General features: G+C 40.6%; 1 protein-coding gene across 3 annotated transcripts in view; it reads right to left on the minus strand.

Annotated features, from left to right (window-relative positions):
• Nucleotides 1-7,042: 7,042 nt before the first annotated feature.
• Nucleotides 7,043-24,376, minus strand: part of ST8SIA1 (ST8 alpha-N-acetyl-neuraminide alpha-2,8-sialyltransferase 1) — a 146,865-nt gene continuing 129,531 nt past the window's right edge. For 2 of the 3 annotated variants that reach the window (XM_074871402.1, XM_074871401.1), the window contains one exon: nt 7,043-24,054. In XM_074871402.1, the coding sequence (XP_074727503.1) occupies nt 23,568-24,054 (487 nt within the window). In that variant the 3' untranslated portion in view covers nt 7,043-23,567. The remainder of the gene's footprint in view (nt 24,055-24,376) is intronic. The other variant, XR_012629282.1, reaches the window with a different exon arrangement.

Consider the following 24,376-nt stretch of genomic DNA (forward strand, 5'->3'; position numbering starts at 1 on the left):
CCTTGTGCCATGTTGTGCTCTGCACAGCCTGGTCCAATCACATTTTGCATAACCCCACTGGTCCCACCATGCCCTTGACGTTCCATCACTCCCTGAGGTTGTGGCAAAGCATTTGCACAGCTACATGGCGAGCAAAGCTCAGGGCTGGGATATACCCTCGCTTTTCTCTGTAAAGTTTATGGCACTCTTCTCTCTTCCCTGTTAAGCCCAGAGAAGAAAAACTCCCTACTCATAAAAGGGAATTTTAATACCTCACCTGTGTTAGGTTACTGCTGTACCTTGTACTGCAGCACGGTGGAGCACACCGGTGGGACCTGTAAACCACCCCCTGGATTTTGACATGATTCCTAGAGCAGCTAGGCATTGGGGAGCTGTGCAGCTGTGCCAGCGAGGGCACCTGTGACATCTCCGTCAGATAGACTGCTTTAGGGATGTCCTAGCAGAGGACACACACCAGTTCAGAGACATTACTTGTGATACCAAATAATAACAATTTTTACTTACAAGTCTTCCTTCTACCACTTTGCATAGAGTACTTTAGATCAGCTATCCCGCCCTGTTCAATGGGTTTGTGTTGCTGTCAGTAAAGTGCTGGAGATGGCCAGCCTGTGCCAGGCATTTGTGCAAAAGGTTGCATAATATTTGTTTCCACTTTCTAAATACATCTGTTCTGAGCTGTGCCTGGTGCCAGCAGGGTTTGCAGAATTCAGAATTGCACACGCTTTTATAAATATTAAGTTTCATAACCAGCTTATGCAGTAGGTAATACCCATCTGGATTATGGATGGATACCAGTATTTGTCAGAAATGCGACATTACCATCATCTTCAAAAGCAGCCTTTTAACAGTATTGGTTATCTGTACTCCTCTTTCTCTCCCCATTGCACAGTATACTTGTGTACAGGACTTATATCCCTGACTTACTCGGGGTTGCCAATATTTGGAGTTACAGAGGGAAACGCACAGCGTGGCATAAAGTGGAGCAACACACAGCATGGCATAGACATAGGGCAGTGGTAAATCAGAAACCATATTGCTTTTCTCTTTTATGACAATTTCTTGCACGCTTTATATGGAGGCATTAATTTGAAATTATTTTGGAGAATTTGCAATGAGGCATACAAATGCAGAAGAGCTCTACAAAGCCATCAAGGATCAGTACTTCTATGTCTAAATGCCTGGTTTGCCCATGCGTGAGAAAAAAGACACCCTAATCTTTGCGTGGGAGGCAAGGGTTGGAGATCAGACATTGGGATTTGAGAACACCAGGCCTTCAGCAGCAGCAGCTACTTTCCCTCCCCATCCTTGCACTGCTGAGATGATTGAAGAAAAAGAGCAGCTTAAACACAAAGCCTCCTGGAGCAACACACAGGGAGTTTTCTGAGGAGGGAACTGTTGGCTGAGGTTGTTTCCACCGTGTTCAGAGAAGCAGGACTTCAGGTGCATCCTTTTAAAATAAGGAAGATGACACTAAGAAAAAAAAGCCTGTCCATTTTGTCATGATTTTGTCCTCTTTGTATTTACTGCTTGCAGGAAAACAGGGAGACATCTATCAGTTTCCTAAGGAAGCCTTATCTCAGGAAAGATAGTGTGGACTGGCTATTTTGGGGCAGGGGAGTACAGACTTGCTAACTCCTTTGACATTCACAGGACCCAGTGTCACCCTACGCACACCCAGTGTCACAGGGCTCAGTTTCCAAAAGACAAGGACATCCATCAAAAGTTCAGAACAATAGTTCTCAAAATGCTAGGCCTTGGGTGCTTAGAAGAGCACAACTAATAGAGAGCATAGAAAAAGGGAAAGGTTTTAGACATCCATTTGTCTTCAATCACAAAGATCCTAACATGCCATTGAGGAGCTTTGAGTTTCATAGTGCGGTATATGACTCTTGTCCTGGGAAAAGCAATAGTTTGTCATCAGCAGTGGGGGAGTCCCTAGAATAGTGGCAGAATGATGTTAGAAAAGACAATATCTTAGAAAGACACCAAAACCCAAATCAAGAAGATGAAGCTGAGGCATGACCCACAACCAAATGCTGAGGTGCAGCCACAAGAGGAGCTCACACACATACGCTCTCCTGTGCTCCCACAGCAACAGCCATGGACTCTCAGGGGCTCCACTGGAAATCTCCAGACCCTCTGAGAAGTACAGCATGTTGACAAGACAAATGGCAACAGCACCCTCACTCAGCTTTCCATTCCACAGCTTGATATCTTCATAGTTGTCTGCTGTAATGACTGTGATCAATTACACAACTGTCATGTTCTTCTCAAACGAGGGAGACAAGTGACTTAGATTCATAAATTCCCAATGGAGTGGACAACGGTGAGACGAGTCTCAAAGTCCAGACATTTATTAATTTACCACAATGTACTAACTGGATACACGATAATTAACTAAGTATATAATGAACTATGGCAAGCAATATAGTATGCCTTGCGTTACCTAATGATAATAAGGGAAAAGGGAAAAAAGAAAAGGAGAAAGAGATAGACAGGACAGAGATCACTGGCCTGGGTTCCTGCATCAGTTCCTGTGTCAGTTCCGCCAACAAGGGTTGAAAGATGCATCTGTCTTCTTTGCTTCTCTTCACTTTTTCTTCTTTTCTTTCTCTTCAATTTATATACACTTTCCTTGGGTCCCTCCCCTAGGTCGACCTACCTATCTATGTATGGGGAAGAGTAAGGTGCTTCATAGGATGATGTAATTAGCATGATTTTGTTAATCTTCATTAGCATAAGAAGGGGTGTCAACTCTAATATGCATTTCATGGATAATGAAGGAAAGGTGGCCCTTGAAACTTCGCAAGATGCACCAGAGCAGAACTGTCCTGTCTTCACAGGGCTCCCTCCTTCAGCTGCATCCTGTGCTATCCAGGCGGCCTTATCAGCTCCAACCTCCACACCATCCACCCTGTGACTATATAATACTTGCAAGTGTTTGAGACATTCCTCAGCCCAGAGGGCCTCTGGTCCCCCCCATCCCTTACCTCTTTCTCAAGCTGTTTTTCTCATTCCTTGTTTCTCACAGGCCTGTTTCTCTCAGGTCTTGTTTCGGGGAGTTACAAGTTATCTCCCACAACAACATGTCGAATTAAAGTCAGTTCAACCCAGGGTTGGCTATCTGCTAACTTTACACTGGGGACATCATCACAACAGCTAGATGTGATGATTCATGGCCACTAATACTTCAATATATTTAACTTCTACCAATAGCAACAGCTGGACTGCAAATATCAGCTGGAGTGCTGTTGATCCCAGTTACGTGCTATTAAGAGGCACCTAAACTGTCAAGTTGAACTAAATCGTGTTTCTAAGCTCAGGATATATAGTGCCAGCCATTGCTATAGGATAAATTTGAGAGCAATATATTCTGAAATATACAAGGTTTGGATTGGGTTTCTTTTGGTGGCTAGGTTTTATTTTATTTGGAGGGAGAAGGGAGTAGATTGCCGCCCAAGATGTCATATTTAATTTCACCAATTTCTGGCAATTCCAGTGCTGTTTTTCATTAGATGAGCACTCATTTTCAATCATATGAATATGAATCAAGTATTAGAAAATAAGGCATTAGTGTCTGTGCAACGGGAGCACTCTAAATGTTGATTTTCATGCACTATACTGCACAATGCTGAAAATGATTTCTCTACTTTAAATGGATAAACTGCTTTAAGAAGTAGTAGAAGTGTGAAAAAAAGAAAATTAAAGGGACAAGGTCATCCACTATGTTATGTTACATTATGATTATGTTTGTATTATTATGCAATATTATTGGTATTGTGGTTTCACCTAAAGATTCTGGATGAAATTGTAACACTATCAGGATAAATCTAAGGGAAGGGAAGAATTTTACAGATAGGAAGCAGAGGCACAAAGGGCCCTCTTCAGCACCAGAGGTAAGAATTCAGAATGAACCTTCTGAAGCCCAAAGAGGTGCCCTGGTAATAAAGAAAGGAATAAGCACTTCACGGGCATAGCTCATCTGATCTAGTTTAGGACATTCACTGCACCCAACAGATGCCCATTTCTCCTCACTGACTCCAGCTGGGCAATCTCAGGGGTCACTGCAGGACTGGGTGAGCTGATGAGGCTGTTCCAAACTTGGGCGCACTCAAACTGTGCAGCATGAGGATCAAAATCTGTTTTATTTGCCTTCGCTTCCTTCTGCCTCTCTCGCTTCTATTTCTGTCCAAAGACCTGAGTACAGACTGTATCAGAGCAAAGCACACCCTGACAAAATGCTGCTCAGCTTTGATATTAACACTTAGATTAGATTCAGGACCTGCTTACAGGTGGGTACCTGTAGAGGTACCTGTGGAAGTTTGTCTAGATACAGTCAGTGGATTACATCAAACTAAGGTTATACATTTACTCCAGCATTTTAGTTATTCTTCCTCCCTCACCAACAAGTATCCAAAATTACTAACATAAATGTCTGAGGAAATATATATAAAATTATATTCAAAAGAACTACATTCAAAGCACAGTAAATCATGAGGCCAAGCACTTCAGAATTAGAAAATAGAAGTATTAAGTTTGTGCAATGTTCAGCTCCCAGCTCGTTCCATTTCCCTTGTATGCCTGCACTGTTACTTTTTTTTTTCCCCAACAGGAATCTCTTCTTTGTACACTGAATAAATAGTTATTTATACTTCTTTTTTATTCAGTGTAGTTGCTCTGAGCTTTCCACAGTTCATACCATCAAAATATGCCCTGATGAGAAAGTATTTGCTTCCTCTAGGCTACTTTTGTGGCATATTTCCCTACAGCATCTGTCTCAGTCTGTCAAATATCTTTAATGCAGAGCAGCAGTTTTAGCAATGCCTGCAGGGATCCGAGTGGAAACAAGTGGGGAGCTGAGAGGATACAAAGCCTGTGACCAGAGCGGGGGGAGTGGGCAGGGAGCACTGCAAATGGAAGGGCCCAGAAGGGAGGTAGAAGGTTGAAGACCAGAAAGAAGTGGGAAGGAGGAGATGAAATGGAGGAAAAGAAGGCGAAATGTGGTGTACTCAAAAAACTGGGAAAGATGAAAGGTCTGAGAGGGGTTGGCCAGAGCAGATGGGAACAGGAAGGGATCTCAAAGGCAAAGGGAAAACCAGCCCTCACCCACCAGGGACCCAACCCTACAGAAATCTGAAGGGAGATGCTCCATCCCCCCAGTCCCAGCCACCCTGGCACTGTCCTGCCAGCCTGTGCCATCTGCTGCCCGCAGAGGAGATACACACCTGTATACTACCTGGTTGTCCTTCTCCATGTCAGGCTTGGCCAAAAGAAAATTTGGACTTGCAAAAGGAAACAGTGAGGTCCCTTAGGCTATTGAACAGCCCCACTGAAGAAATAGCAGAAGTCTCATCAGGTAATTTGTTTCCAAGTAGGCGGGCTAACAGTATCAAAAGAAGTGCTCTTACACGAGTCCATCTGGAATGGAAAAGAGATTTAGAAAGAGATTCTGCCCTCTCTTATAATGATACTGGTACAACGTAATTGCTCTAGTCTCCTGCAGTTCATGGAAAACAAAATGCAAGCCCTTCTCTTGGTAGTGCCATGTCAGAGGGGTAAAGGAACAGAACTTCACATCTTGCAATAGCATCCTGCATCCAGACAAGTTTTAGGATTGACCCTCTGGAATACACTTTGTCTTACAGGTGTATTATTGACATCCCTACTACACACAGCATAATTCAGGTTGGAAGGGATGTATGGAGCTCAGAGCTGATTTCAAGATTCAGGCAGATTGCTCAGGCTTTGTCCAGTCTCATTCTGGGTGGAGATCTCCAAGGCTGGAGACCTCACAGACTGCCTGGATGCCTGATCTAGTGTCCAACAACCCTCACAGAAAATTTTTTTCCTTATACCTAACAGGAAGTTCCCCTTCTTCAACCTGTGGCAGAGGAGTATGGCTCTGCTGTCTCTCACCCTCCCGGCAGGAAGCTGAAGAACACCATCAGCTGCCCCTGCAGACCTCTTTTGTCCAAGCTGAACAAAGGGGCAGCTGCCCCCATTCTCTTTGGCTGTCCTGAGCTCCCACCCCATGGCCATACCACCTTTCTCTGGCGTCACTCCAACTCTTCAGTATCTCTGTCATACCAGGGCATCCAACATCAGATGTAGTAATCCAAATGCAGACTCACAACTACCTCATATGGGAAAAAAACCCTGTCTCAGCCTCCTGACTACACTATGCGGTTGGTGGTTCTCATTGCAAGCACATGCTGTTGACTCAGTGCTCAACTTGCTGTCCATCAGTGCCCAGGCCCTCTTGCTACAAAGACTGTATCCGAGCGTGCTGGAGTCTGTCCCATGTGAAAAACTTTGCACTTGTCTTTTTCTATCAGCCATGAACTTTGCTGATGGCTGATATATCTAACAATTATTCATCCAGACAGTTAATAATTCCAAGAGATAAACCACATTTGACAGGCCACATGCAATCTAAGCCACAAGTGCCATGTTATTCAACGAACCTAAGGCCATAATGCTGTCACTCATGATTTCCTTTTGTTGTCATTTTTTTGTCACTCTTTCCCTGTCCCTGACATGTCTGGTATGTCACCAAAGGTGGTTTCTCTCATTGAGCATTTGTCAGTAGCCAGCAAGAGTTTCAACGGCAATGAATGATAGATTTGGAGATGGGAAGTATGAGGAAAGCAAGTGGTTAACACTGAATGGCAAAGCACCTGATCTACCATAGATGGGTTATCAGATTTTTTAAATTGCTTTTTCTAACAATACATGTTAAAACTGTTGAAGCCTTCAAATTAAGTCTTGTTTTTAATAACTTGAATGAAACAATTTTTGAGATCTAGATTGTAAAAAGGACTCTGAAAAACACATTAACCCAAGATAAAAATGCTCAGTTATGGCATAGGATTGTAAAAGAGAATGTGATAGAACTATTTTGAACTTTGTGTTGTCTCTCCCATGCATATTTTCAGTCTCATCTCCTTACTGGAAAACATTACACTCACTTGATTTTCAAGTACTTTGTTTTATTTTAAAATACTTCTTTTTAAATTTAAACACCACACACAGAGTCAGATGATGATTTGGCATACACAGTTGTATTTTATTTTTAGTATCATGACAGATAATTTCTAAAACAGGGATTCTGAATAGCTATTTCTCATCATCTATAATACTTTTCTTGTAGTAAGCCTGTATACACAGTAAAAGAATGTTCCCTTCCTTGGGAAAGTACTTTATCTCTTATGAAATACTTCTGTATAATAACATGGGTATAGATTAATTTCAACAGGTATATCTGTAAGGATCACCAGTTTTAATTCTAAACAGTGAATACAAAGTTCTGCGAAATCTATGCATATATCCTGCCTGAAAGTTATGTGGAATCTTTTTTGTGGTACTGAATTTTTCTTTGGCAGTATATACATGTGCTTGACTATTTTTTAACCATTTTGCAAGTTGTCTACATTGCTGGTACTGATTAAGACAATCTGATTTTTTTTCTCATTAATAGATACACAATAAAGGAAAAGTACAAAATGGATGAACTGACAGATCAAAATGTTGAAAATACTACAGTGATCTTTTTGAGAACTGGATCAAATTGGGTTGACAGGGACTAAAACACATTACAGTCTTATTCCTGTTAAATACCTGCAAAATAAAAGGAGTCCGTAGCAGAGTGGACCAGAGCTAATGATTCCATCTCTCAGTATCTTTCAAGGTAATGAAATTAATTCTTTTTCTTCTTTAGAAAAAAAGCCCATGCAGATCTTTTCACAGAAGCAACTGGGTCCTAATATTCTTTATTAAAAAATATCCAAATGGATGGGGTTTCCATTTAAATCTCTCTTTAGTCAGAAGCCCACTTCAGGTACCTTAAGCCTTAAAGCAATTTAACCCAGGATGTATGCAGAAATTAAATAGAATATTTACATTAAAGAAAACACAAAACCAAAATGTTCTAACTCTAAATTTTAGTTTCAGTTGCTAAACCCACCAGACCTGCAGATCTTGAGGTTGTCAGGGAAGAGGCTAAAAGCTGGAGATGAGTAAGGTCTGATTTGACAACAACTGAAAATAGTGAAAAGAAACCTTGTAATTTAATATCCATAGGATTCTAAACCTTCTATCTCAAAAATAAAGAAGTAGGACCAGGAAGACTGCAGGGAAGAGCAACAGGGATAATCACAGTTACTAGCTGGCTTTCATTAAAAACAATAACTAAATAGGCTAGGGAGTCTTAGTTTGGGGGAGAGAAGATCCAAGATCTTTGGCCTGATAGACGGAGAAAAACCTGCACTACATGATGGGAAGTTAATTAACACACTGAATGGGCAATACAGGAAGATGAGTATAACTTTAATCAAGATGGACGTAATGCAACCTCTCATGGTTGTAGTATACTTAAAATATTCTCTAACCAGCTATGGCAAAGCAAAATGTCATGGTGACCTGCGACTAGCATTCAACTCGATGAACTTCTATAGGCAGGGCAGCTAATTTCCTTCAAGACTCCAATTTTCTCTGCTGGCATTTTTCAAAATACATTAAAAATATTTTACCTTAACATCTGTGAGACTGGGAAGAATTAGTCCTTGTTAACAGCAGCAATTTGACATAAAGTGGTTAATCAGTTCGAGGGGGTAAGCAGGCAATCTGTAGCAGAAATCACACATGAACCCTTTTCTCCTAAGTCCTATGCATCTTCTCCTGAAAACCTCTACCTGAAGTTGTTACTCATGTTGCACATAAGCCGCTTTCATGGTCATTAGAAAGAGGGCATATGCTGTACATCATCTGCTACCTGATGAAGGCTAAAATCTCTTTGTTGCTGAACAGGCTTAAGCAAACATTCCACAGCCAACTGGTAGATCCCTGTGCAAAAGCCTGATGCAACAACTTCATAAATCTTCTAAACAGTCAGGCAAAATTGCACCAGATGGGAACATCTCCCATACACATTAGCGCCACAATACTTACGCTGCAGTTCCTACTGACAGCTGGTCTTTTAATTTAGGAGTGTATTTTTTTACCAGACATCCAGATCCAGCAACAGAAGATGTGTAATGCTTCTCTAAAATGCCGTGAAGAGGTGAAGTGGGAAAGCACATACAGGAAACAGATACTCACAAGCCAAAGTTCTTAAGTAACACCCTCACCAAGCAGTCTATGTTGGGTATGTGACAGTGGGCTGGAAATGTGGGTAGAAAAGGATTTAAAGTGAGATACTAGGATGATTTCCTGCATTGGGTAGGTTTCTCTTGTCCCAGCAACAACCTTCCCTATGACATTCAAGCATGTCCTGCCAAAGCCAGATGGAGGGAGTCTGAGGCACTGATATGTTGACATTTTGCCTTTCCACAGAACATTTTCATACAAATTAGCTTATTGACCATTCAGTCCAAGCAAGTGGAATTCAGTTACACCAATCTGAGTGCAGAATGGGAACTTCTTTGACAAAATGCCTGTATCTCCTTGGGATTCCTGTGTGCACCCAAAGTTGTGTTTCTGGGTTGTTCTGGGAAGGTAAAAATGTAGAGGTTCAGCCTCAGGTTAATTCTCAGACTAACACTGTAGGTAAATTTGTTTCACTGACTAAGCTACAAAGAAAAGGAATTCAGTAAGGAGAATAACTAGAAATATCAGATGAGGACAATGGATTTAAATCTTGACATGACAATAGACTATGCAGGACAACATAAAGAGGAAGAAGAAATGACCTTGATTGTTTGGACATACTGAGTTAGAGAATGGGGAAAAGAGAAGAAAAAGAAGCCCCACAAATACTATTTTCATTTCTTAAAATGGACATATTTATTTGTTAAGATAATTAAATCCAAATTATAAATAACATAATAGTTACCTTTGAAAAATTCCATCAAAATTAAACAAAACAATTAGCCTGTTCCTTCTGATTATGCTCATTAAGACTCTGCAGCTATGAAAAAAGGCATGGACTACTATAAAATTGAGATTTGTTTCTGTCCACTTGCACAAATATTATAAATAAAACTTTCCTTATAAAAATCACATGAGATGCTTGTGGCATATTTTGTAAAATGTGACTAGAAAAAGACGAGATACTGTTAATAAATAATACATTCGTTAACAAAGCAATTTTTGCTATTGAGACACATCTAGACATTTTGGGGTACAGTCACTATGAAATCACCTGAAAGAGATACATTCTTCAACAGAGCACTGCACACTACTTGAAAATGAACAAATTCTACTGACATAATAGAAATTACATTATTGCCAGGCAAAGAAAGATAAACCCTTAGTCCTTGTAACAGTGTCAGCCAACAGCAAACATATGCTACATTGGAGAGAATTAGATCAAAGCCCTAATCACAAGACTCTAAACAACAACACGCGTTGTGATGTTTAACACACTCCATACAAGTACCTTTGCCCCTGAGTGCGCCAAAATGTTGGTGATTCAAGGAGATGTTTACCCAAGTGCTCACATCATTTTGACACAACATCCAGCCTGTAAAGCTTACATACATCATAAATGATACAATAAATATTACATGCCAGTCACTGGAGATAAAACAAATCCATGGAATTATGCAACCTCAGAGGCATAATGGTTTGCTTATCTACTTTAAAACCATCTCAAGACATTGAACTACCACATTACCACCACATTTTTCAATAAACTGTGCAAGATAAGAAGGAATGCAAATCAAAGTACTAAGAATTACGCAAGGGCAAAATTCACCAGCTAACACTGACATCCCACATCACATTGCTCCTTTGGAAATATTGTGTGAGAGCGCAAAAATGGCCTAGTCCATAAAGAGACAGGTGACACCTTGCACCTGTCCTGCGTGGGCTATTGTATACCAGCATTACTGTAAACCACAGACTGATCCCAAGTCAGCTTGTTTTCACCAAACACTGAGCTCCTTCCAAACATGTTTATGGTATGGTATGTTTCACCACTGCTTCAAGCATCGCTTGCTTGAGCACTCCAGCAGGAGGAACGCTCATAGCCAGACTTGCAAATAGGGTCAGCTACAAAGCAGGAGGTCTGAGATGTGCAGATGGTATGACAAGGAAGGTGAGAGCAGGGACCTTGCAGGTACAGGTGGAGGCAAGCAGAAGCCAATCATGATCCTTCAAGCAATGCTTCCTGGGCTGCTTGCCTTCAAAACACCAGGGAGTTGGTATAACCCAGGTGATGAGCCAGCTGTGGGTTCCCTGGGAACCCTCTGACTGGGCAGGTATTTTAGGATCACTGCAACTTGGGGAGAAGAGAACAAATGTCAGTCCCTCCTGAAATCACGGACTTCTCATTAATACCTCAGTCAGGTATTAAAATTAATAATGTTGAAAAACATTTGCCTGGCCCATTTCTGTTCCAATCAAGACTTCCTTGAGTTGTGTGCATATCTGTGCCTACAAGAAACAGAACTCATGGCATTTTAGCTTGCACTTCAGCTTCCAGCCACAAACAAACAACAAACCGTACCAAACTAGTAATTTATTCCCTGGCACAGGAATGGACTATTGAATTCCATGGGCAGGAAACACATGGTATGGCATCATCAGTGAGCCCAACTGACCTCCCAGTCAGTGCAGCCCCATGAGCCCACACCTGGGAAGAAGTCTGATCTGCTGGAAATTCAAATAGGTTTTCCCTTACAATGCTGGAAGGAAGCATATTTGACTTTACTAAAACAGCAATTTGTTTATTATCATCCTAACAAAGACGGCAGTTTGTTTATTACCATCCTAACAGTAAAGCTTACATTACCAGAATCTGAGTCTGATTGTAAAAAGGGCGATAGACAAAAGAGGAAGTGGTTCACTGCAAAAACTGCTTTTCATTTCACTTCTGTTTTCAGTATTTTTACACTACTGAGCTCATACTAATAATCCAGCTTATGGACATGACATTCAAATAAAAACGCATGCAGTCTTTTACATCCATCATCATCCGCATGCTACGTTTCACAGTTCATTATCAAAGCAATGTACCACTCTATAAAAATATCACAGTGAGGCACCTTTAATTTCCTTCATATCTTTGTTTGTTTGCTTTTCTCTTGAACGTTCAGAAACAGCCAGATGGAACCAGCACTGAAACAAGTTAAAGCAAGGCGTGTGGTATGTGTAAGAAACAGAAAGATTTAGAGGTCCTTACAGGACTTCCACCATGAAGGTGGGATTGCTGTGTCACCTTGAACTGCCAGAGCTGGAGAAGATGAAAATGACTCTACAAGATTTAACTTAGATACTAATACTTGTCCTTAAATGTATCTTTTTTTAAAAAAAATCTATGTTTCTAAATAAAAATAGGATATCTTTCTATCCTATGCTCAAGGTGAAAAATCAGAATTTACAGCAAACTGCACATTCAAACTTCTTGCTCTTGACCTGTAAATGGCTAAAGCATGGCATGAAAACGCTTTGCACTGTCTTCCCTTCCACAACACCAGAGAAAGAGATTTATTTGATCGCTACAGCAGTTGCACTTGAACTTTCTTCTGCTTTCAAGAGGGCCCAGACACTGGCTGATTCATCCCTCAGCAGATGTCTCAGCTCCACTGCAGTGCTGGGAGGCTGCAGTGTGGAGCTACCCAGCCAAGGGGAGCTCCCAGTATGCAGCTCTGGTGATGAGCTGCTCAGGACGTGAAAAGGCAGAGCAGGGGGTGACATAACCATGCTCCATGAGTTTCCAGCTGGAAGCTACTCAGTTTCAAAACTATCCTTCCCAGCAGGGCCAGCCAGGCTGGCTGTGTTGGAGCAACTGGGCGCCCTGTGCCACGCCCCAGGCAGGGAGCATGCAGCAGCAAGCAGATGGCGGCGGCTCCTGCTCAGCCCCCACCAAGCGAGGGCTGGGACCATGCTGCGTATTTCATCCTGGGGCTCATACTGCCTTCCGCTGCCCTGCTGGCTCTCCTCTTGCCTGGGCAGAGTGTGAGCACCCAGCAGCCCCAGTACTACCCCAGACCTCTGTGCCAGCCTGGCCCCACTGCTCAGCACAAGGAACAGCTCCGGCAGCACCCCTGAGCGTCATCCAAAGCCCCAAGAGGTTCAGGAGTCAGGAGTTGCCCTCTGCCCTCAGCACAGGTATTCAGTACAAGCAAGACAAACCTAGTCAGTGGTTCTTAATGCCTTGCTTTCTCACCCAATCAGTTCTCCCTCAAGACGAGGATAAAATCCCCTTCATTTAAAATGCATACTAGTAAACTCTCCAGTGGAACAGAAACCTTACTAAGTGCAACTCCTGTACATTACACATAATTTAGGTATCGGACAAGAATCTGAGAGATATTCACTGAGATGCAAACAAAAGAAAAAATGAAAAATAATAAGGTCAATGGAAAGAATACATGTAGCAAAAACAAGAGTACAACTAGACTGATACTGATTGGAGTTGTTGATATCCTTGTCTGAGCTTGTAACTTTCATGAGACGTAAAATGAAAACAAAGATTTTTTTATCACCATAGTAGTTACAGGTCATTATTAAGAAGGTTTACTAAAGACCCCTTGTTTTTCACTGAGGTCAAAAGCAATTTTGGAAATTAATTTATATTTTATTGATGCCTGATTGACTATGAGTGCACTAAGATATTGCAAAGATTCAAGATCTGACTGTGTGCAATTTAGGCTAAAGCCCAAAGACACTTACAGCCAGACCGGGTTCTATGAAAACCAGAAGAATTTTCAGTTCTCAAAGACTTTTGATGGTTAACAGGAAGATAATTTGATGGGATTTCATTGTTGATCATCATAATAGTGTTACGAAAAGAAGATACTGTGCACAACACAGGAAAAAAGCGTAAGGCCAACATTTTTAAGACAACCAGCATCTGAGACTAGAATTGAGCCTTAGATATAAATTGTCATGTAAAAAAAAAAAAGGAGAGAATAAAGAAAGTTTTTTTTCCCTGCAAAAACTATCAGAAAAGAAAAATTTCAGTTGAATAGCAGGGGAAAAAATCATATCATTGTATCAATAAAGTCTAACAAAATTATTTGACAATGAGTGGAAACATTAGCAGGCATCAGATCCATCACGGACAATAAATTACTTGAGGATATCTAATTCCCAGATATAGTCAGTCAATGACGAGGCTTCACACTGTAGAAAAATCCTTTTTTCACTTTCACTTGTCTCATACAATATACTTGACAGAAAGAGCAGCACATGGATCACTTCTATGCAACTTGCTGAAACAAGGACATGATTTAGATCATTATTTGATTTCAGACTGTGACACCTTAGCGCAGCACATGTTTGCCTTACAAAAGCAACCAACAAATAGCATAAACTACTCATGATCTACACTTGTGGAAAAAATCAGTACCTTACAGAATAGGAACCTTTAACTAGGTAGGATAATCTGGCATTGCTTTAAAATACCTTAATTTAAAGTTTTCATAGGATGAATTCCCTCAAATTTGAGAATGGACAGCTGGTTAAAATCAAGGCAATTCTATTGATTTGACAGAGTTGGAACAGTAAAAGATAGCAGAGAATTTAGCTTATAAATTGAAGGGCAGGGCAGAGAGAAGAAAACCTTCTTTTCTCATTAAAATGCATGGCTTTTCACTTTCCTACAATCTATGAGTTATCCGAAGGTAATGTCCTTATTGTACTTATTAACAGTGACGGTGGGTTTTAACACTGAAGCATAAATTCAGTCAGATATAAAGGTTTATCTGTTTGCTTGTTTTCACTGTTCAAAACAGACAAAACTTTATATTTCACAAAATTTCCATTTTTTTCACTTTGCTTCCCAAGTATGAGTTAACTAACTCTCAAAACATCTAAGCTAAATATAATCTCCATTCACCTGACAGAAATCACTGCAGGAAGAAAGATTTCAAACATTCTGGGGTAACTGGTATCAGAAATAAGAAAGCCTTCATTTTAATTCTGAGTTAATACAGTAATTAGTACTAGGAAGACATGAAATACTGCATACAAGCTTGCTTGCACTTGGTATTAATAAACCTGAAGTGGTTTATGTCTCTCTGTTACGTTTTTAGGTTTAGAGCCCAGAGCAAAGTTCACTGTAGTGCAGAGGAGATTTTAAATAACTTGTGAACGCAGCAGGTTTCACCCCAGTACAACAAGAACCGAGGGAAAGAGAAGAGAAAGAATGAAGACCAAACATCTGTTAATAACTTTAGATCCCAATTCAGCCAAACATTTAAATACATGCTTGCATTCCTTTAGCTTTACAATACTGTGTCATCTTGTGTATTTATCTACTTTCTGATCTTTGTCTAGTTCTTTAGACACCAAGAATAAATGGCAGTACATAAACAGTAACAGACTTCAGAAGATCTGAAACTCTGTCCTGAGTTTGTTCTTCTTCCTTTTTTGACTGTGGAGAGTAACATTTAATTTTTTACCTAAGGACACCACACAGAGTAGTCTAAAATTGGAAGCTCTGCAGAAGTACGGACTTGAATACAAAGCTAGAAGTGCAGAATAACTTGAAAACCAGAGGAAGCACTCACATATCTCTAACACAGAGTTTGTTCAGTTATTAGTGTATTTTAGGAGAAAAAAAAAAGGCATCTTTTTCACATATAAAATTTGTGTAATTTTTTTTTCCACTAAATGATTTTAAAGTAATTCTTCAAGATACTAATCAGTGTTTGAGCTATAAACTTCAGGCTATCAGCTATTTTGTTTGTATTTATATAATTGTGTGTTATGTATTATTTAGGTGGTCTACAGAGACCTCTAAAAAGGGTAAATAAGAGTTCTGATTGACACTTCATTCCATTTTCAATGCAAGGTGAAGAGTAGTAAGAAAAGAAAAATCTATTGTTTCTGCCTGTGCATGGAACAATTCTTGGAAATGCTTATGGGGTAGGAGTTTCAAGAGCACTGAATGCTGACCTAATCCAATATTGGCTCAATGGGGATTTCATTATTGATATAAATAAAAACAATGGGTTTTGCAAGTCCTTGCCTTATGCAGCATCGGCCATTCACCTTCCAGTGACGTCGTCATATATTCAAGTGTCATACTCAGATAAAATGGCTTTTGGATATGGACAGGTCTCTTTTGTAACAGGCCAAACCATGCAGCATGACCAAATGACACACTAAAGGACATATTTCCAGTCATTTCAATGCTCATTTCACTTTTCAGTACATTCAAAGTCCAGTCTTTTAAAATTAATCAACATATGATCTTCAGGATCAAAGACCATGCTTGAAGAGCCCTCGCAGAACTAAGCAATACCACTCAGCATATGGGAGACATCAAGCAGGCAGAGCTGAGGCTAAAATACCTCTTTTTATTGTCTGTGCAGCACCCCGTGTATCATCTGCTGAAACTCTACAGCTCAAGAGGCAGCAATCAACTCATGTGTTTGCAGGAGCCCTGCCAGACTACTCCAAAACAGCATTCTCCTGAAAACCAGACATCTGTCAGTTTTGCTCCATATACTAAAAACTATGGATATCTGAAAAGAAAACGTGTTCTTGAAAAAACGGAGCATTTATTTTCAGCACATGTAGGGATTATAAAAAAAGTGTTCAAGCATTTTCTACAAAAATTAATACACGCAGAGAAGAAAAAGAAGTTGTGATTATGGCACTCTCACAGCACACCGAGATCCTGGTTGAAGACGTCTGAGCAGGGACCCAAATCTGGGTCTCAGTGCTCCAGATTATACCGTTCTAATCAAAATCTCTTTTCCTCTGTGTATCTATTTTCAATGAAAATGTTTCTTTTACTACCAAGTTAATCACAGTGACAAAGCTGCTCACAGAATATGTAGATTCTCTAGTTTCCTGGTAAGAATTTAGCTTAAAATATATTATGCATCTGTAATTGCTCCCTTCCAACAAACAGAAAATGATGCAACTCATCTTTACTATGGGCCCCATCTGAGCAAAACAATTCATTGAATATACAATTAGACATCAACAGGAACTATTGAAAAGGCACTTCAGTGTTTTATTGAACACCACTTTATTCATAAACCCAGAGAACAATTACTTGTGGTCTTGCCTTCTTAAACTCACTTTGGAATCACTCACAATAGTTAAATCTAGTCTAAAAGAAAAAAAGAGTTTAACTTGGAAGGTGAAGACACCAAGTGACACAGTAAATTCCAGGTGGTCTGAGTGCTAAAGGTTCACTTGCCTTAGAGAGACCCAAGCAGGATAAATATTCAGCTCAACAGAAAGCTGACCAACTCAATAGCAACAAGGAGTACACATAGATTATTTTAAGATGCAGTTTTAATAGGCCCTTCTGAGACTTGCCAGGGATGAAAAGTGTTTCAGAGGAAGAAGCAGCCTGGTCTCCAAAGGGATGAGCTGCCATCATTTCCACTAAGCCTAGCACTTCTGACTGTGAAGTAGGAGAGTGCTAACCTTGCCACAGGTAATTATCTAGGACCTGGTCTCCAACAGCACTTGCTGAATTGTACCCACAGCAGATCTGAACTGAGCCACTTCGGTGAATGCCAAGTCCCAGCAGCAGTCAACAGCCTTACCCTTACGTGCTACTGCCCTGAATGTACCCCACTGGCTTCACACGGCTGAGGACTACTTGCTGTCCCTGAGCGCAAGTGGCACACCAGGGCTGGCTGAACTCAACACACAGCTGAACTCCTCAGACTGGGCCAGCATCATCCACAGGGACTACTGGGAGTGGGTCACTGTGCTGCACCCCCTGCTCCATGCAGTGCCTGAGCACCGGTTAGGGCAGCACTGGTGGGTGCCTGACAAAGCCACAGCAGTACTCTCACAAGCAGACTATACAGAACTAGGGAAAACACTTAAGGCTGTGCTCTGCCCTGCAGACACAGCTAGGGTGTTTTCAAAGTCCTGCAGAGACCTCTGAATGCAGCCCGTGTTCAGAGAAAGCATGAATCACCAACTGGAGGTGCCTGTCTCTCCTGACTGTAGAGAGAACCTACGCAACCATTTTCAATTGACAACTTTTCTTTTTTTTTTTTTTTTTACAGCTGAAAAGACAGAGTGAGATTAATTTTTAAGTATATGCATTAAGCTGAAGAGGCTGAATACACTAGGGCTTAACCTACTGTAATAAAAACTGAAGAAAATTAATAATCAGGGAGGAAAAAGTAGCTGTTTAAGTTCTCATTGCTGCCAAAGAAATACCAGCTAGGGAGAACAGGTTAAGCCTCCTGTTGGGTATTTGTGTTACACTTAAGAAAATGAGTTTGCTAATATTTAACAAAAAGGACAGAAAATCTTTTATTAATTGTTCTGTTCAAAAACTACCAAAAACTCAAACATTTGATAGATTCCAACTGACAAAATCTGGGAATTCAAGGAAAGAGAAGCTATTTTACAACAACTGCTTTGAAAAACACAGCCTTCTTCCATCTTTTTTCTGTTCTCCAATGATGAAATTATCAACACCTAACTGAAGTCATATTTTCAATTTGGAGCTAACTCTTGTTCAATTTATCAACACTTCAGAAGAGATGGTTCAAAATGACAACATATATTAGCTACCTTATGGCTGACTTTTAAAATCACACTTTAACCCCAAGCAGGATGGTCATCAGGAAGGATAGAGCAGAAATATTCTTTAGGATGACTTCTCGGGGCACAAATACAAGTCCAGATCATCCCAGAGGGAGATCTGGTGGAATCACATGACATTAGGAGCAGGTCCCATTAGGGAGGTCACAGCACACGAGGACAGCCCCAGCCCCCAGAGCACCCCCCAAACAGCCATGGAACCAGGAAACAGGCATTTCTGGACAAGGTCTGATGATTTTTGTTTACTAGAAAGTATCAGATAACGGAAGTCTCACCATAAAATTTAATGAAGGAGATGATGACTCAGGATAATAGCTGGTTAGTCCATTTTACATTTGTGTTTTGAGGGGCCTGGCAGGAGAAGGGAAAGACAGATTTTTCGTCATCATTCTTTGTTACATTGTATTTCCCTTTCTGTTTAATCAGTTTCCCCTCCTCTTTGCTGCCATCCTGCACAAAACCATCCGTGGGTCATAGGCAGTCCATTTTTCACAGACATTACCAGATGAAAATGTCCTACAGTTGCTTAGAACTGTGGATTTTTATCAAGAATTGCTACACTCCGATTTGTTACACCACTGATTTGATCTTCTTTTTTTCCAGCATCATCCAACTCTTCAAGAACTGCCTGTCCTTCATATAACCTGGACTTCTTCCAAAACTCCAGTGAGCTGAAGAAAAGAACCAAAGCAGGCAGTAAATGGTGAGATAGCAATCACCTCCATCATCCTCACTTCTAGATCAAAAGTTTCCTCATTCATGTTCTCCTTATGAATTACAGGCAAGGGTGAGCCTCATATTAAGCCAGTTTCCATGAAGATGTTTAGAGGAAGGCGTTTCTACATAACTACCACAGTTCAGACATTGTTTAAAAAAGCAGATCCTTTGCTTAGTTTCAGCTCCCACAGAGGTGCAAACTCAGCAGGGTATGTTATTTGATGAAGCTAACAAAAAGGTGAAAGTAGTGAAGTTGACAAAACGGCCAATATTTCTACATTCTACAACAGCTAAGCTGTAACAGAGGCTTGGACTTTTGTATGTGGTTCACCCCAAACTTGGTATCTTCATTTCAGCAAAAATATAAAAATACAACATTCACAAATAAGAGTCCTCAGTATTATAGCAAGGTCTGTGCCAAAATTATAGATGTTTTTATTCTCATGAGCACACACACCCTTTCTCTATGATTTTAGTTTGCTGGCTTCTGTTTTGCTTGTCTGTTTTAGAAGGAGCTCCAAAGGCTCATAATCAACAGGAAGGAGAAGTTTTACATAGTTTTTGAGGAAGTTCAAAAATCGGTCTTGATTTACTCAGAAAGAATATACACCCCAAAAAGATTATATCTAGAGTGATTTCAGTACCTGCACAGCTCTTGAAAAAGAGTTTAATTTATTCTACTTACAAACGTGGGGCAATGCTTCCTATACAGAGCAATGATTCCAGCAATTCTGTACCTTGTCACCTCTACGATAAAACTAATAACTAGGAACATTAACAAATAATTTGGCCAGTCTGAACTCCTTTTTATTGAAGATGAATTGCAGTAGCTTTCAACCTGGCAAAGACTTGTGCAGCTTTAGTTATGCTATCAGAGAAATTCAGGGACTGGCAGTGGGGATAGAGAATCTAGGGTAGGGAATTTCACTAACAAAATAGACGTTAAGATTTCAGTTCACTTCAAGGAAAATATAGCAACACAAGCAATGAGATTTGATTAAGGGCACTGCCATCAATGGACATCAATCAATCAATAGGTAAATGCTGCATGGATATAATCACTCAGACCAAAGTTTGCCTTGATCATGAGATACTGATTTCTCATGGTTAACACTTACTACAGTTAGCCTCCTGGATTGGCTTGTGCCTGTCTTTAAGCAGAAGTATGGTCCTATCCCATGGTGTGACATCCCTCCTGAAGAACAATACAACTTCAGTCCCTTGCAGGCAATGCCATATTCCACATCAATGATCCTATGGACCCCCTCCACTCCCAGATTTAGACAAGGCAAGCTTCATGTTGAGCAGCAGCAGGGACAGAGTATATTCACCCCAACATTTCTGCCAGGCAGCTGCCACTCTCATGTTCCCAGCTGCTTTTTTTGCGACTGCTCTTGCCACAAAACACTTGCAGTACTCTCCTGCATCCCTTTTTACTAGCTGGGCAAAAGGCTGATCGCTGGCCAGTGTTTGCATGGAATGACAAGTCAGCCAGCTAAAACAAATTTTGCTCTCTCAAAAGGGGCATTTATTTTCATTTCTCTTCTTTCTTCAGCTATCAGTTTCCTGGAAGTTATAGAAAATTATTTATCCTTGAAGCCTTTACTTCCCCATTAAACATGGTTCTTTTTGTGAGATGAAGTTATATTCACTATACATAAACGTGAACAGAGACAGAATTATCAGCTTCTTCAACATCAGTCATACATCACACGCAGCCTGGGTCTCTCCTACCCCCATAATTTTTTGGAAGCTATCTTCTTGAAAACGCCAGGACTGCAGACATCAGAAAGGACTCACAAAGACCACAGGCTACAGGTTCTATCTGCCTCAGTCTTACAGAGGTGGGGAATGCAACATCTCCAGATACCCAGGGCACCGTTTGAACATGAACAAGCCAGACATTATGAAACGCTGCACAGAGTTTTCCTACAAAAATACATGTTTTTCTCTTGTTCTCCTAATCTGCTTATTTTCCCAAGACATGGAAAAAAGGATTATCAAAGGGCTGGAGAGCCATCAGAGAGGTTCAGAACTAAATTCCCAAGTATTGGTAAAAATACAAACAAATGACCAGCAAAGAGACAGTTCCCCCTACTCTCCTCATTCCCTCCCACCCCCAAGGAAATGCTTGGCATCCTGCTGAAGTGCCATTTTTGCACACCATATTTTGACTGTTGTTCTCATAGATAATATAATCTTTAAAGCACTAAAAAGTGCAAAACTTGATGCGTACAATACAGGCCCCTCTTCTTTTCCAAGAAAGGCAGCTCAGTAAAACTCTGCCATAACAAGCACTAAAGAAAATATTTTACTTTCAAATCTTTCCTCACTGAGTACCCACATCATAGATTAAATAAACATAACGAAAGGGAATGAATTATCAAGTGATGTTTCATTAGCGTGTTGACTGTGCTTTTAACAAAAATATGGACAAAGATAAAGTGGGTTATAGAAGCACATTTGGATTTTATCAGAACAGTCTCTAGAACGCTATTTAATCCAAATCTCCACATTACAGTTTAGCACTGCCCTGTAATCCTATGGAACAGTGCCCATTTATGCTTGGAATATCCATATTTAGAAAGAAAATTTTATTATGAAACATAGGTTTAAAAAGCAAAACATGATTTTTTTTCCCAGCGTCCCACATAGATAGTTGAATTATTCATATTTAAAGAAGAGCCATGGAATTTGCCTTTTTTTTTTTAATTACATCTATATAACTTGCAGCTGGTAGTCTACAAAGAGAGACGTCAACATATGACAGGATACATCCCCCAAAATACTAGCACTTTGGAGCTATAACAGGTAGCACAGGAAATTGTTATGAAAACCTAATGACAGTATTGTTGTTTCAACACTTCGACTAGAATTTCAGCTACTAATGATGGAAGGATAAGAAAGAGAACCCTGATCTGGATTTTTAAAATGAATGGTGATAACATCTTGCACCTAAAATTGCACCGTGGACTGAGCTGGTATTCTCTTCTTTGTCATACAGTGCTAAACCAAAGCAAACAAACAAACAGATTTCTCATTTACAGAACCATCTGCTGCACAAGTAATAACCCAAAATAAAACAGTCCTTCAGGCGCTGCGCTGGCCAGAGCAGCACACGTGCGATGTGCACATGGACATCATTCACCCGCTGCGAGGAGAGAGGCTGCCTTACATAAGGGCCTGCCGTTTTCTTTTTTTCTTTTTTCTTGCTGGCTACGCAGCTTTTCAGTGCTCCCAAAGGCTGTTTTATTTTTCAGACTATCTTTAACCAGAGACAAGTACAAATCTTTAAGGCTAACGTTACAATCCAAGCAGAAAAGCTAGTCACACAAAGAGAAAGGATTTTCAAAGCTTCAACTCATTTTAAATGCCACTTACATTCATTTCTGCAGTTTTTCTGTTATAAGCAAATGAAGAACCTCATTCTGCATTCCACTGAACACCTCAAATCCCCTTGACAGTCAATGAACATCTGGAGTCCAAACGAATACAGAATGAGTCCCTAAGGCTGTAGAGCAAAACAGGTCAGGAACCATCCCTACTACAAAAGTCACTGTGGAAATCTTGCAGCAGGTCAACTGAAACAAGGCTGCATTTCACTACTGGTTTTATAACACACGTTTTATTTTCAGACCAACTTCCCTTAACCATCTTTTGCCTACAGTACAGCATTAGCATAGTTGTAAGTGCAATGACCTAAACTCTCCTGATAAAACCAACAACAGGTAGCAGGGCATTCCTAGGACATTCTTCTAACCAGATCCTTTCTTAGCATCCTTCACTCTCCCAAGAGTATTCAGAGGAGTTGATGGTACTCAGCTCCTGGGGCTTTTAAGCCTTTCCTTTTCCTTCCATTAAGTAAAAGAAAAAAAAGGAAAGAAACAAAGAAAGTTAACAACACACACATGCTTTCCTACACACACACCCACTCCCAAATGGAGGGAAAAAAAAAGTAAAAAGGAAAGTTTTACGAGATGCCAATCTGGAATGAAATGGATTTTTGAACAGACAGTCATATTTGGCACTGTCAGCAAAAGCTTGTGGGTGGCCCTGTGTCTCTCTGAGCCTTAATGCCCTTTTTACATTAGTCATTTAAAAATGTCCCCAGAAAGTTCAGCTGTGCTGCTTCTGATATTATTTTCACAATGTTGCTGAATGGACTCGATGGAGAGATTTGCTTCCCCCACCCCAGTTCCATAAAGCACTATACATTAAGGACGTATTCCATTTGGCCTTCAAGTAGCATTTTTATGGTCCATACTGATCCATGATTATCTTCCCTTTAAAAAGATTCAACAGAAAACAGAACTCTCTTCGGAGAGTATGGAAATTAAGAACTATTGGATCTCCCAAAACAACTCCTATGATCCTCAGGCAGAAGACTGGGTAAAAGGGTCCTCACACGGTTCTAGCTGCATTCTCAGTACACCACTTTTATGAAGAAACCAGAGCTGTAGAAATTCCTCCGGCATGGCGTGGAATCCAGAATCAGGCAAGACATTGTCATAGTAATGATGGCTAATAAACTTCCCATGCAGGTCCACTGAGAATGGCCAGAAGCCATAAATTGTTACTTCTTCACACAGACCAAGGGCGGCACTGACTAGGAAAAGTCCTGTGGAAAGGCGTTTGGCATGGATACCTTTGCTCTTCCAGAATTTGCCAATGTCACGCAGGAAATTGGGGTTGGCGAAAAGGACCGCCTGCTTGGCACCGAAGTCCTCCAGGGTGTAATAGACACGTAGGGAGGGTCCCGTCCCCGTCTTCATTGAGAAGGCTGGCATGTAGATGTAGCTGTGGTTATACACCTTCACACTGTCCACAAATGCTTTTCGAGACCACAGCAGATTTTGGAACCTGTAGAATAACAGAGAAAAACAAGTTGATCACTCATAGGTTTTCCCAGTCATTTCAAAACCCAGCTAAAAGCACATATACAATTACCTGCACACCTTTCTCAAGCCCAGAGAAAGTCCAGACAAACTCCTGACTGTCTGATATTGCCTCTCTTCTAAAAACATAAACCTGAATAGGCAGTTGAAAACTATCTGGTATATTGCGAACTCCAAAATCCAAAAATGTTTCTGATTTCATCTTCTCAAAAAACCCATAATGAACACTGACAGTCTTCCTGAAAATCAATCATTTTTAGTGCCATTCTTCTTTCTGTCCAAAAGCT

The sequence above is a fragment of the Strix uralensis genome, chromosome 5, assembly GCF_047716275.1.
Source record: "Strix uralensis isolate ZFMK-TIS-50842 chromosome 5, bStrUra1, whole genome shotgun sequence".
Classification (NCBI taxonomy): Eukaryota; Metazoa; Chordata; class Aves; order Strigiformes; family Strigidae; genus Strix; species Strix uralensis.